Source organism: Impatiens glandulifera, chromosome 1, assembly GCF_907164915.1.
Source record: "Impatiens glandulifera chromosome 1, dImpGla2.1, whole genome shotgun sequence".
Taxonomy (NCBI): domain Eukaryota; kingdom Viridiplantae; phylum Streptophyta; class Magnoliopsida; order Ericales; family Balsaminaceae; genus Impatiens; species Impatiens glandulifera.
Genome location: NC_061862.1, coordinates 120,887,173 through 120,903,285, shown reverse-complemented (window position 1 = coordinate 120,903,285; position 16,113 = coordinate 120,887,173). Strand labels below are relative to the sequence as shown.

Below are 16,113 nucleotides of genomic sequence, written 5' to 3'. Positions count from 1 at the left end.
TTTTCCTTGTTAAACCACATAATATGATAATATTTATATAACTAGTATTTATTAAATATAAGTTTTTAACAAAATGAAAATATTAAAAATATTAGTTTAAATAAATTTATATAGTTTACATTTTATAAATTACTGGCATATATCATGTGCATTTGCACGAATAATAATATAAAAAATCGTGAAAAAAATATTACGGTAAAAATTTGATAGCATTTTAAATTTTATTTTTAACCGTTTTAAGTTTTTTGGCGAGTCAACCCACAATCCGACCCAAGTATCCATTTATTCTCAGCTTTCGACCCGACAATTCGGACACTTTAAAATTAAGCATCATTAAATATATATATAGATTAGTTAGTTAAAAAGTTGAACTTATATTGATAAAATATTCCGTGTTCATCAAATTTAGTGTTGAATTTAAAATATAAAGTGTTATAATTAGCCTAGTTGGTTAAAAAGTTGTATTTATTTTGTTATGTTGTCAGTTCAAACCATACCTATAGCATTTTTAACTTTATTTTTAATCGTTTTAAGTTTATGGGCGGGTCAACCACAATCCGACCCAAGTATTCATTTACTCTCACATTTATATCCAAATTAACTACAGCTCTCGACCCGGTAATCCGGACTCTTTAAAAATTAAGCATCATTATATATATATATATATATATATACTAGTTAGTTAAAAAGTTGAACACATATTGATAAAATGTCCCACGTTCATCAAATTTAGTGTTGAATTTTAAATATAAAGTGTTATTAGCCTAGTTGGTTAAAGAGTTGTACTTGTTTTGTTAAGTTGCAAATTTAAACCATACCTATAGTATTTTTAATCGTTTTATATTTATGGGCGGGTCAACCCACAATCTGACCCAAGTATCCATTTATTCTCAGATATATATCAAAATTAACCACAGCTCTCGACCCGGTAATCCGGACACTTTAAAAATTAAGGATCATTATATAGTTGAACTTATATTGATAAAATGTCTCGCATTCATCAAATTTGGTGTTGAATTTAAAATATAAAATGTTATTAGCCTATTTGGTTAAAGAGCTGTAGTTGTTTTGTTAAGTTGCAGGTTCGAACCATACCTATAATATTTTTTATTTTATTTTTAATCGTTTTAAATTTATGGGCGGGTCAACCCACAATCTGACCCAAGTATTCATTTACTCTCACATATATATTCAAATTAACATTTTATTTTTAATCGTTTTAAATTTATGGGCGGGTCAACCCATAATCTGACCCAAGTATTTATTTACTCTCACATATATATCCAAATTAACCACAACTCTCGACCCGACAATCCGGATACTTTAAAAATTAAGCATCATTATATATATATATATAGATTAATTAGTTAAAAAATTGAACTTATATTGATAAAATGTCCCGCATTCATTAAATTTGGTGTTGAATTTAAAATATAAAGTGTTGTTAGTGTAGTTAGTTAAAGAATTGTACTTATTTTGTTAGGTTGCAAGTTCGAATCATAACTATAGCATTTTTAATTATTTATGGGCGGGTCAACCCAAAATCTGACCCCGTATCCATTTACGGGGACATATATATCCAAATTAATCACAGCTCTCGACCCAGCAATTCGAACACTTTAAAAATTAAGCATCATTTTTTATATATATATATATATATATATATATATATATATATATATATATATATATATATATATATATATATATATATATATATATATATATATATATATATATATATATATAAAAGAGATACTTATATTGAATAAAAAAACTTAAAGAATATTTTTATCAATCAAAAGTCTTTTTTTTTTATAATTATTCTTGCAAACTAAAATTTTACATAACCATAACAAATATATTGTACTACATTCTTAAATTTTTTTTTTTTTTTTTATTCCCATAATCTGAATTACATAAACTACTTAGTTTGGATTTGAGAAGGAAAATATAATTCTTGTTAGATTTATTACATTCAATTTAATTTCATAATTTTTCTGTTTTTAAATTTATTTTACATAACTAATATTCATTATTTAGTAATACAATAATTAAAATTAATAATATGAATTAAACACAAAATTGCCATCAACAAAAAAAAAATTAAGTTGATTATAAATATGGATTTCTCATCTTTTCAATTATCAACATAAATTTATTTTTGTCTCAATACAAACAAGTAAAGAACATATCTTCTTAAGCAACTCCAAACAAGTTCATATCAACATTAAAATCTATTTATTTATAAAAGACTTCTCATTATTATTCATTATCCAGTCTCCTATGGATGACTTACATTGTCCATGCCCAAACAAATACTTCTTCTCAAACTAACGATAAACAAATTTATAATAAATTAAGATTGTCTAACACGAATTTAATGCAGATGAAATAACTGTTTTTGATATTTAGTAACTAGCTAGAGTTTAAGAATGGCAGACCCACTTGATGGCTTGGAAGCAAACACATAGAGACCAAGCTCTTTCTGGTTTACAACACCTTTGTCTATTCTCGACTGATAAAATTCCTCCTGAAAATTGAAAATATTATTGACGATAAAATTGAAAATTGACTTAGAGCCAATAATGTAACATTTAAATATATGGTTTAACATACTTTTGAAAGATCATCTTTTGATTTTTCAGGTATAATATGTGTTTTACTAATATCTTTAATTTATATGGAATGATATACTAACTCTATTTTTATAATAAGTGGTATCACAACATTATATTAAGTAGAGACTTACCTTCAATTTGAGAATGAATTGAGGCACAATAGACTCTTTGACAAGAGCAACAGCACAGCCACCCCATCCAGCTCCTGTCAGTCTAGCTCCAAGGGCACCATTGGCTTTACATACCTTTACCAGCTCTTCCAATTCCGGACAGCTGATGATCTCATCATAAAATATATATGTTTAATAGTTTCTTAATCTCGTTTTTATTCTAACATAGTTTGGGATTTGTACCTGCATTCGTAGAGAACACTGCAGCTATGGTGGCTGTCGTCCATAAGGCTCCCGAGCTTCTGCAGCATTTCCTCGTCACTACAAGTAGAAAGTTCACCCAGGACCAGTCTTTCAGATACTATTTTTTGCAAATCATTTATCTAGAAATTAGCTTCATATAGATATTGAAAAAGCAGGTGATTCTCACCAATCTAAGTATAACAACTAAATCCCTAATTTGGATACATTTGGTAACATTGACAATGGAATTCAAATTTGGTGTTTAATTTTAATTCTTATGTTTTCTGGACTGTTTCAAATTAAGAATTAGAATTGTAATTCCAATTGGATTCAAATAAATAATTGTACTTTATAATTCTCAATTCAATTCTTTCAAGTTGAGAATTGCATATCCAATATTTATTCATTTTATATATTCTTTTAAACTAAACATCTAATTAATTATCGTTTACAGATAGGCTCTGTACAAAATAACCGGAAAACCAAACCGGTAACTGGATTCATTTTACCGGTTTATCGGTTAACCGGCTCTAACAGTTCCGATCAACCGGTTGAACTATTTTTCTACCGGTTTAACTAGTAATAATTTCATTATTTAAATATTATAATTTATATTAGTTATTTTTGTAAATATTAGATGTAATATAATATTTAATAATATATATATTATAATTTATATTAGTTATTTTTTAAAAAATATTAGATATATTATAATATTTAATAATCTATATAGTATGATTGAAAGTACTGAATTTTGAAAAAATATAGAGTTTGCCTCTTAGTTTTTATTTTTAATTTAATTTAAGTCTTCATTTAATTCTTTTTCACCATTTACCATAAATGTAGACTTGTCAAATTAATGAAATTCATTTAATAAATTTAGTATTTAATTTAAAAAATTGAATTAGAAGTTCCCAGTTACCTGACCAGAACCGGTAAAACCGATACCAATACCGGTAAAACCGATACCAACACCGGTCAGTTAACCGGTTTGTAAAATGAAGGGAAAAACCGGACTTAACCGAAACCGACTAATTGGTTAACCGACCGGTTGAACACCCCTATTAACTCCTATTAACCGATATCTTAATAAGATAGATAATATTATTCAAATTGTCATTTCTACTTATATTAAAAAAATAAAATAAAAATTCAAGAATGATAATTCTATAATTTTAACAAACATAAGAATTTGAATTCCATTTCCCTTCATTTAACACAACCCTAAAGGAAAAGAGACTAGAACATATATCTGACTATACATACAAAGTCAAAAGAGTCTAAGTCCAATCAAAAAACATACTCATGATCTTATAATTATGAGAAGTTGTTGGAACATTTTAAAAGAAAGATGCAATGATGTATATCAATTAGGTCACCTTGTGTTATGAGAACTGTGAGGGCTGTATGGGAGAAGATGAGTGAATTTACAACTCATAGATGAAGTGCCTACAAGTATTCTAGCAAATAATATGCAGTTTTTAAAGCTTCTATGGGTTTTAAAAATGAATTTCAATGCTTCTATTATTACCACTCAAAACAAATCATCAGCTAATTTGGTGCAACAAGATAATTGTGGTATGCTTTTATTTGTTTTTACAAAGTCTATGAACTTTTTGGATCCTATTATGGCTTTAGTGTGGAGGCTATTCTTTCCGGAATGAAAATTGCTATTGATATGGATTGCATACTATTCTTTTTGAATATGAGTGCCAATGAGTTTATTAATTACTGCTTTCAAAGGGATTGGAGATGGTCAAATAAGCCAATTGTGGATCATATTTGTAGAATCTTTCAACTTAATCAAGATTCTCACTTGTCATGGATTCGAAGAAATGCAAATCAAGCAGATTGGGTTGCTAACCATGGTGTTTGTAATACTAATCCTAGTTTTTTTGGTACTTCCTTTTGCTTTGAATGCTATATTTTGTAAGGTTTCTTCACTCATATATAATATGCATTATGACCCAAAAAAGAAGAAAATATTGAAAAGCCAAAACATTAGCCAATCTTCCAAAAGACAGCACAAATTTTTCAAGGGGAGTCATTAGATAATGTGAACTTTGAATAATTTTGTGATATTAATATGAATAATAAATAAATTTGGAATGTAAAGTAAATTAAAAATAATTTTTATTTCATAAAGGGGATAAAAATAATTATATAGGGTTTATGAACCACCTCAAGTATGTTGTGAACTCACCTCAAATTTGAGGATACAGTGTCTCTGAAAGCATAAACGCGCTTGGCTTCGGAATAAACATGGCAGGCTCTCTGAAACAGTATATAAATTCTAGAGTCAATAAACTGAACTGTTTTTCAGAACACAGTATCATCTCTATAGGGAAAAAAGCATATTAAGTTCTTGATCAGACTATAACCAAAAGCATTCACCATTATTTAACACTCAGAACCGCAGAAATATGTTTAATTGCTTTTGACATCCAATATGGAAAAGCAAGAAGAAATCAACTAAGGCCTTGTTTGATCTCATATAACCACATTTGGTGTAGGTTATGAAAAATCAGGTTATTATGGTTTATTTGAATAAAAGGACATTAGGGGTATATAAATATTGAGTATTTTTTATACTATTTTAAATATAGGGTATTTGGTTGATGATTTGAATGGTTTAGTTGATGAGTAGATTGTTGATTGTATAGTGGGTTGGTTAATAACACACATTAAACCAGGTCTAAAGGTTAAATTAACCCATTTCATCTCAATCAAATAATTTCAGTTTGTTTGAACACATTTTATATTTTCACACTTGTAAAAAAGCACCTGATACAATTTGTACTGCTTGGCAGCTTTGATCACATCCAAAGAACTTTGGGACTCAGAAAAAATTGATTGCAGGCTCTTCGCTGTGATCTTTTCAATATCTTCAGCAGTATATGGTTCCACATTCAAGTGTTCCTGTGCAACACAATTTCAGATGCTTGGAAAGATGGACAACAAAGGAAGTAATATCAATTAATTACTTTAGGAAGATTATTAGGCCATGCTGGTGTTGTGATCCAACTACATTCTTTTACCAAACGGAAATTTACCTTGTTTCTAAAAAAATTATAGATCACGAGTATTTGTGGCTTACTTCCCAAAACAATTCTATCAGAATAATTTCGGGATTACAAAAGGCGACACCAATGTAGCAAAATAAAAACTGAACAGAATCTTGTTTGTCAAAAATTTAGAATTGCAATCCAACTAACAAATCATATGTAAAATCTGTTACAACAACTTTAAGATTTCTCAAAATTGAGATATAACAAAAAATTCTGATAAAACAAACTTTACAAATTAATTCATAAACTCAGAACGACTTAAATTGAAGTGGGTGACATGGTTGTGAGGGGTCATGCTAGCATCCTAAATTAAAAGTAAATAAATGAATTAATAAAATACCTTAACAGCAACAACAGGATCAGAAGATTCAAGGCTGCCAGCAAACGATACACACAACTGTTCAACATCAGAAAGAGTTTTCACACCGGATATAGCATCTTGAGGTTTCATTCCAAGCTTTATTCCTAGAACAATCTGTTGAATACAAATGAGGGCATGATATATATATACAGTCAATTAACTTATTTCGTTAAAAAATGACTATAAAATACTCACAGCAGCAAGGCGGCATTCAACGACCCTGTTATTGTAATTTGTAGCAGCAGTTACTGCTTTCTGGGATTCCGCTAACGAATGGGCTATCACAAAGGAACCCCCAGCTGGAAGTTCTACATCGGTTGCACGAATTGGGTTAAAGTCAATCAGCTCAGCAAAGCCAGCTTTTGCCATGACAGATATAGCCTATTGGAAATCAAAGATCATTTTTAGTTAAGTGAAGAACAGCTATAAATGAAATTCAATAAGTGGCCTGACCTGGTCCATCCCACCAGATTGTGTCCCAATATGTCGTTCACATTCACATGTAAGTTGAGCAAGTTCTTTCTGTTAAAAATGAAAAAGGAAATACAAATAACATGTGCTTTGGAAATGGTCAAACAAGTGTGTTTACTAAAACTGAAAATTAAGTGTTGAATACAAAATTTTAAATGCCGAGTTAGGTGTCTAAAAAATAAATGTTGAATAAACCAATGAAATACATTTTTTACGTACTTGATATGTTAGTTGATTTGATAAAAAATTGGAACTAATGTTGGAAAGTTATTAAATGCCGAGTTAAGTTTCTAAAAAATAAATGTTAAATAAACCAATGAAATACATTTTTTAAGTACTTGATATGTTAGTTGATTTGATAAAACATGGAACTAATGTCGGAAAGTTATTAAAAACTATTTTACCCTAATAATGATGTAATATAATTAATTGCAATTTTCTGTTGGGAAAGGTAGTTGTAGAGGAGAGGTGATAAGGTTAAAGTTGCCGTTTAGACACTCTTATCATATACCGAGTTAAGTCATCTATAGCTTCTCGAATTAAATCAGAATATTTAGATTGATTTGAGTTGATTCAAAATAATTAAGTAATTTTAAATAATAATTATAAAAAAAAAACTTAAATTCAAATGAGTACTTATTCATTTAAATTAAGTGATAAACTGTGGGCCGCCTAAGACTCTAAAGCTCACAACAAGCCTAATCCAGATTTCGAAGCAATTAATAGCAGGCACAAATATAAGTATACCTTAGGAAAGTTCTTGCCAAATGCAGCCATTAGTGCAATTGTAGATGAGCAAACAAATGCTGCACTGCTGGATAATCCAGAGCCTAGAAGAAAAGAAAGCAACTCAAAAACAATGTCATATATTATTTAGTAGCTTTGATGATGATTTTATTGTGAATGAATTAAACCTGTAGGAACTGTTCCGTCAATCATAATGTCCAGTCCAATTTGTGGTCCAACATTAAGGCCTTTTGACATGGCATATTCATGGAAGCCTTTGTACCTGTAAAAGTCCAGGTGATAGATTTGATTTTGTATTGCCTAGGTTGATTGTTTATCCATGTCTAGTTCATAATCAAGCATAGATTTGTTTTTATTTTAAGGAAAAACTTCATTAAAACTACAATAATCAAATACATAACAAAGGTCCCCATGGATTGACTTTTTAATCCAATGGAGTGCTCTATTTAAATATATATATTATCTAATTCATCACAATCTTCTTTTCTTGCTCAGCATTTTTTCCTCCACAATTCTTATGATTATTGTTTATATCACTGACCATAACATCCCAAGTTCAGTTCAAAATAAATTATGGGAAAAGAATAAAAGATAAAGACATAAGGCTTCCCTTTACATAGCATAAAGTAACTACTTTACAAGTGCAATCAGACAAGCCCAAAGCAATGAAGAATATTTATTTACCCACAGATGAAATAATGACCCCATCGATGATTTTTTAGATCAATTTCCTGCAAGAGTATATGATTGATATCAAGATTGTGTATAATTAGGACAATAGAGTCACATTCTTTTAAATAATGGAATAGTATTTGGAAAACTGCTAGTACAATTACGATCTCATTAGAAAATCGTCAAATTTTGTTTGGTATAAGGTTGTTTGATATTGATGGTGGATCCTGATCCAGATAATTTATAGATCATGATCCAACTTATAGTTTGATTTTTAGTTTCATTTGATATAAAAATCATAATCCAAAACATTTTCTAGATCATTTTGCGTTTTGACAAACAGTTGATCTTTAAGAACGTGAACAAATAGGGCAGATCAAATTATTTTAATTTATTTTTTATCAAAAGCCTCAATCACTAGAAAAGAAAACTCTCATAAAGCTTGAAAATCCATGATAAGGGATGAGGAGACAAAAAGGTTTAATAGAAAAATTGAGCTGCTTTATCCTAATTTGACTGTGGAAAAGCATACTGAGAAAGTAGATAAAGTTAATAAAATGACCTGGTTTGGATCAGCAGGATAAGTGCACATGCTGTACTTATCATTTACATTCGCAATTCGGAGAATCTTCTCGGGATCTCCGTCTACTTTCTTCCTAATTGCTATGATTGTATCCTGCCGAATAGCCATTGGAAGCACTGAGTACCCCTCATAGTCGATATGCTCGCCAATCAAATTCACTCTTCCTGCATAAACACACGCGATAAAATTCAGAAAGAAGTGTCGAAATCGACGAAGGTGGTGATAGAGATGAATAGAGAAAGAGAAAGAGAGAATCAACCAGGGGAACGAGCGTAAATGTCTGGAGGATGACCGAAGACCTGAATGAACTTGGATTTGATGTTGTCGAAACGAAGTTGAGCTTCTGCGAGTGATGATCCATCTCCATAGATTGGCTCAAGCGATGTGTAGATTGGAACTGGAAGATCTTCATGCCTCGCCATTGCTTCTATTCTACCGAAACAAGAGAATTGATCAAGGAAAGGAATGGAATGGAAAGATGAGATATCTTCGTGAATCTTCTCAAACAACTCAAGCTAGGAATGAAATTAACTCATTTTCCTAATCGTATGGGATTTTAAGATAAGTACAAACGCCAATTTATCTATTAAAACTTTGTTATTTAGATAATTATTTTTTAATTATTACAAATTTTAGAAAACATTTTAATTTTTTTTTAAATAATACAGATGAAAAAATAGACATACTTACAACAACAACAACAAAAAACAAAAAAAAAAAAAAAAAAAAAAAAAAAAAAAAAAAAAAACCTATCCATAATTAATTTTCTATCACTTAAATCTTTAATCAAAATATTAATAAAAAAAAATAACTTATTAAATAATATAAATGTTTTAATAAATAAAAAAAATGCTAAGAATTTTAATCAGTTATTTGATATTTTCAAAAATAAAAATTATTTTCGATCAAGCACTAAAGTAAAGATGGTAACCAACGCAATTTGAGTGTTTCATTGACTCAGATTGGTGTTAGTTTGTTTATAGATTTTGACAAGTTTATTTTTATAATGAATTTTAAAATAAAAATTAAATATATAATATATTGAATTTTATAATTATTAATATGATAGTAAAAAGCTATTTAAGATGAAATTGAAAATTATATTTTATATATCCTTTTTTTAATTAATTAAAGGAAAAATTCAGCTATGGAGAATTCAGCTAGAATATTTGTATTATCAAGTAGCCTGTTTTGAACATTGTATATATGGTCAGTATCATGGTCCAAACTAAATTATGCAACAATCAAGATGGATTAAAGGAATTTTAGTTGGAGTAGGTTTAAATTTAAATAATAAATTATTTATATAAAAGACGTTATATTATAATGTTTAAATAAGTTGAGATTAACAATATTTTAAAACATAAAACTCATTTATGTTATATAGTTAAATCTCGTTTAATATATAGTCAACAATAAAATCTTCCTCTATTTTATTGCGAAGTTTCGTCTTCACTTTTCGATCGTTCATCCTCAATCAATTGTTTGACACAATTCAACAAGGGTAGAAATTTTCAAATTCTGCATCATATAAAGTTTATAGTGTGGAAACAATTTTATTGTTAAAAAAGAACATTAAAAACTTTCACTATATTAATTTTGAATTTTAGAGACTTTGGTTGTAAGATTTTCACTAGTTTGATTGAGTCTTTTAAGAATTTAAGATATCAATGATTTTCATTTAATTACAATAAATTGATGTTTTATATTTTATATATCTATATATATAATTTATCATGGAATGTTATTTTGATAAATAATTGAATGTTTAACTCTCAAACTATGTTTAGATTAATTTTAAGATAAACTCAAATATTCAAATTAAATAAGTATTTTATCGAACAATTAGAATGTAAATATTACAAAACTAAAGGGAAAAAAAAATTTCATCAAACAATTAGAGTGTGATACAAAATTTTAAAAAAAAAACTAAATAATGATAAACTTTAAGGTTGTATATTAATCAAACATGTATAAAATCAATTATAAATATCATATAAATAATTTAATTGACAATTATACTAAGTAAAATGTTAAATTTGGTAAAAGAATTAGAAAAAAAATAAAGTAAAAGAAGATTATAGCTCATTCAAAAATTATTATGAATGTAAATAATTAACTAAATAAGAATTAGCTAAATAAAATAATATTGATGTAAATAATTAGTGGAATAATAATAGTGAAATAAATATTTGTTTAGTTGGGAATGAATTGATGAAATTTGTTTGGTTGGAAATAATTGTAAATTATGAAATAGCTTATGAAGCAATTATAAAAGAATTAAGGTATAAAAATTAGAATTAATAATTATAGAAGAATTTGTTTGGTTGAGAATTATATCTATATAAATTTTGTATTCAAGGGTAAGCCCACCTAAGTTCACATCTATATACTTCCCCTGTAACAATCATCTACCAAATATTGTTAAGAATCATGGTAACATACAACTTAAAACAAAATTGAAGTTACTCGTATTAAAATGATAGGTTTGTAGTAATTGTCAATTATATCTCACAACAAATGTTATTTTTGTGTTAACGTTATATATGTGTTTCTTTTTTCTTGAATCTCGTTTAATAAAAGTAGAGAGTTAATGATAACCACAGTTAAGAGAGGAAATTAAAAAAAAAAATAAACATCTAAAATTTCATTGTATTTATATTAGATTGTAAGGACTTGTAAGTTTTTATTAGTTTCACATCTCTGTCTTTTTTTTTTAAATATATTTATTTTTATTTATTTTTTAGTAGATTGATGTTTCTAGATATTTGTACACAATTTTTTTTTAAAATATTAATGTCTTTTCTTTCTTCTTAAACAATATTCAAGCAAAATTTTAAAAGTATTTTATAATATAAAAAAAGAGTAAATTTTGCTAGAAATAAGAACAATCTTTCTATCAAGTTTTGTTCAAAAGTATAACCATATCAAACTAATCTTACAAAATAACTCTCATCTAATTTATCGCGCACACCACAAAATCTCTCTAAAGTCTCACCCAAATAACTATAATCAAACAAACCATGCAAAAAAAAAAAAAGTAACTATAGCTTCAGCATGCAATCTCTCTCAAATAAAATATACAGCCCACGGCCTCTTTATATCGAGGAACATTAATTGTCATTATAAATAATATATTTATGTTTTAAGGGAAAAAAATATAATTTTCTTATAAAAAATTGAAATTCAGTTATTACATGTATATATAGAACATTCTAGTATAATTATTCTTGTCGGGTCGAGAGTTGTGGTTAATTTGGATATATATGTGAGAGTAAATGGATACTTGGATCGAATTTTAGGTTTACCCGACCATAAAATTAAAACGGTTAAAAATAAAATGAAAAATGATGTAAATATGTCTCGAACTCGCAACCTAACAAAAACAAGTACAACTTTTTAACAAACTAGAATAATAACACATTATATTTTAAATTCAACACCAAATTTGATGAACGCGAGACATTTTTAACTAACTAATCAATATATATAATAATACTTAATTTTGAAAGTGTCCGAATTGTCGGGTCGAGAGCTGTGGTTAATTTGGATATATATGTGAGAGTAAATAAATATTTAGGTTGAATTTTGGGTTGAACCGCTCATAAACTTAAAACGGTTAAAAATAAAATTAAAAATTCTATTGGTATGTTTCAAACTCGCAATCTAACAAAATAAGTACAACTCTTTATCCAACTAGACTAATAACACTTTATATTTTAAATTTAACACCAAATTTGATGAACGCGGAACATTTTTAACTAACTAATCTATATATATATATATATATATATATATATATATATATAATGATGCTTAATTTTGAAAGTGCCCGGATTCCGAATTGTCGGGTCGAGAGCTGTGGTTAATTTGGATATATATGTGAGAGTAAATGGATATTTGGGTCGGATTATGGGTTGACCCGCCCATAAACTTAAAACGGTTAAAAATAAAATAAAAATGATATTAGATTGTTTCGAACTCGCAATCTAACAAAAACAAGTACAACTATTTATCCAACTAGACTAATAATACTTTATATTTTTAATTCAACAACGACGTTGTAAAAATATATTTTTATCTGTGCATAGCACGAAGATCTTCCTAGTTAAAACTAATCTACTTATAATTATTCTCTAAAAACAAGTTAATATATATACCATATTTTTAGGATCGGATATAAAAATTAGAACTTACAAAGAAAGTCTGACGAGGGACAACTTATGTGTTTAGGATAAAAAGAAATGTCTATCAACCAATTATAATACTTAACTTCAATTTAAAGTTCCATAATGTCCAACATGCCTAAACAGTGGCTAAATAGGACTAAACAGGAACACAAAATTAAAGTACCATTTTATAAAAGGGATCGACACTTCATATCCATGTCAGATGTCCATTCAAACTTCTAAGATAAGCTTTAATTTTTTTATTAATTACTCTTTTTTTTTAGGTAGGGTAGTTAGCGGTCATGATCAACACCTAATTTGATTAGCCTATTAGGCTTGACATTTAAAGCAAATAATTAAATACGTAGTAAGATTGGAAACGTACCCGGACTTGAAGGATAAACACACTGTCCTCCAAACTTTTATTGATGATACTTCAAATATATTACAACTGGGTGATGGTGATGGAGAGTACTATAGAGAGAGAGTACAATACAGACTTCAGGGGTCGTTTTCGCCTCTCTTTCCAACCCAACATAAACAACTATTTATAGTAAAACATTTAAATAAAAGTTAAAAACTTGAACAGTGACTCCCGGGATTCCCGGGATAAGTTTTTTCCGCAAATTACGGATCTTGTCTTCTTCTTCTGCAAACAGTACCTCCTAGGATTCCCGGGATAAGTTTTTTCCCGCCTCTTTCGGATCTTGCTTCCCTTTAAATTTTGAATTGGCTGGATGATGATGATCCAACGTCTTTTCTTGAAATTTTTTCAACCAAGGTGTCTTTGATTGCTTCGAAAATGTCTTCAATGGCGACATCACTTTGAGCGTCTTGAAGATAATCGGATGCCATAGTTGAATCTAATTTGTTTGATTTATTATCATCTTCAAATTTAGACATAAAGTCTTTCTTCATTTCTTCAATATATGCAGATATCATCTGACTCTTTGATAAGTTCTCTGACCTCATTCAAAAATTTTGGAGATATAATCAAACGGGGACGGTGCTTCCGCTACTTGTCGTTTTTCTTCATACATACTTATTTGCTGGTGTAGGAGGTCCATTGTCTCCTTCCTGAATCGCTCCTTTGTTTCCTGATCTATTCTCATCATTTTATCCCAAAATTTATAAAATGATGACCTAAACAGACAGGGAATGCCTGTTTTGGTATAACCAAATTCAGGAATCCATCTCCAGATCCATGGAATGGAAAATTCAGTAAAAAAGAAACATGAAGTTATTCCTTCAATATATAAATTAGCTTCTTGTTTTTTCAGAAGCTGGGGAGATACATCGCTCCATTTATCAAATAGGACCTTGATTTCTTCTGGTAAAATCTTTGGGCAAGGACCAAAATAGTAAAACCAGTCTATGAACCAGTGGGGAATATCTCCTCTATAGACATCTGCACATACCTTGATGAACCAGGAATGTTTATATTTATTATTCTCATAATATAGTGCCTTAGTAAAGGCATCACAATAATCCCAATAATTAAATTTGATTGTTGTCGTTTTATTAAACGATAATTCTCTTTCTTTCATTGGGGATATTCCCCAATCTTCCAACGAAATTGTCTTTTTTATTATTATTTTGCTGAAATTATAAATTTCTTTGTTTTCCCCAGAGAAATGTGATATTTCACATGACCCACTTTGAATAAGTATTTGTTCGTAAAACATTCGGGTCTTGTAAGTCCTTGATGGTGTGGATGTATTATCCAAATACCTTTGCATTATTGTCCATGGCTCACTCCTCCATTTGAGGTCGTTTTCTTCTAGGAGAAATATAATTTCTTTATATTCATTTCTTATAAATCCAATATTATTAGATTCTGATTCTTCATCTCCCAGTATTCTGGCGTACGTTGGATTGTCTTTTTGACTGTCCGTACTTTGGGATAGATCCATTGCTATCAGTTTTTATTTACCATACTGAGATATGATCTCTGGTGCTCTGCCCCGATCTCTTCCTCTGATAGAGGAGGATCCTCTTCCTCTATTAGAGAAAGATTCATAACTCCTTCCGCTCATTCCTGTAAATTTAAAAATTCACGGGTCAAAAAATCAGGAAGATTATTATCTATCCCTTTTTTGTATGTTATTTCAAAATCAAATGGGGCTAAATGAGCTTGCCATCTGGCGAACATCTGTTTTGACACATCATGTTTAAAATCTTTCTGGAACATGAATTTAGCTGCATTGTAGTCTGTTCGTATAATAAATTTTTGATTATATAAATTATCTTGGAATTTTAAAACACATTTGACTATCGCCAAAATTTCTTTGGCGACTGTCGCATAATTCTTTTGAGAGTTGTTCCATTTCTCTGAATGGAACCTGACAAGATAGACCTGTTTTGTTTCTGGATCTAATTGAGTTAGTATTCCTCCAAATCCTATGTCAGATGTATCAGTCTCAATTACCTTTTCCCAATTCGGGTTACTTATCATTAAACAAGGAAGTACCTTTACTTTATTTTTAATTCTTTTAATAGCCTCTGTATGATGGTTTGACCATGGTTTTGGATTCTTCTTCAGTCTTTCATATAAGATTGATGTATCTGTTAGATTTTTATAGATGGAGCCACATAATTTAGGCTGCCTAAAAATCTTTGTAACTGTGTTTTATCAGTGATCATATTAGGGAATTTTTCCGCAAATTCTATGTTTCTATTAATAGGAGTAATATTTCTCTTTTCAATGATATGACCTAAAAACCTTATTCTTGTTTTGAAAAGATCCATTTTTGGTTTAGAAATTACTAGTCCATTTTGAGTTATTATTGTTTTGAACATATTTAAATGTTTAAAATGAGTTTCAATTATTTTTGAATAAACTAATATGTCATCAATGTAAACAATTATAAATGTGCTATAAGGATTAAAGATATTATTCATAATTTTTTGAAATTCGGATGGAGCATTTTTTAATCCAAATGGCATTACATTCCATTCATAATGTCCTATAGGGACATTGAATGATGTTTTATACCTGTCAGATTTTTCAATCTGAATTTGCCAATATCCTGATTTTAAATCAAATTTTGAAAATATTAAACTATCAT

At 28.6% G+C, this 16,113-nt stretch overlaps 1 protein-coding gene across 1 annotated transcript; it reads right to left on the bottom strand.

Moving 5' to 3' along the window:
• Positions 1-2,213: 2,213 nt before the first annotated feature.
• Positions 2,214-9,420, bottom strand: LOC124919672 (galactokinase-like). The gene is made up of 13 exons (XM_047459980.1): positions 9,136-9,420; positions 8,856-9,040; positions 8,306-8,352; positions 7,789-7,883; positions 7,622-7,704; positions 6,857-6,925; positions 6,599-6,784; positions 6,383-6,517; positions 5,759-5,893; positions 5,178-5,248; positions 2,975-3,052; positions 2,753-2,894; positions 2,214-2,533 (listed from the first exon to the last, which is right to left on the bottom strand). The coding sequence occupies exons 1-13, from the start codon at positions 9,296-9,298 to the stop codon at positions 2,423-2,425; spliced, it is 1,500 nt and encodes a 499-aa protein (XP_047315936.1). The 5' UTR covers positions 9,299-9,420; the 3' UTR covers positions 2,214-2,422.
• Between the last annotated feature and the right edge of the window lie 6,693 nt (positions 9,421-16,113).

Coding starts and splice junctions, on each gene's coding strand:
- LOC124919672 (XM_047459980.1), bottom strand. CDS start 9,298: ATGGCGAGGCATGAAGATCTTCCAGTTCCAATCTACACATCGCTTGAG. Junction 7,884..8,305: donor GGTCATTATTTCATCTGTGG/GTAAATAAATAT, acceptor GGACTTTTACAG/GTACAAAGGCTTCCATGAAT. Junction 6,926..7,621: donor TTGGCAAGAACTTTCCTAAG/GTATACTTATAT, acceptor CATTTTTAACAG/AAAGAACTTGCTCAACTTAC.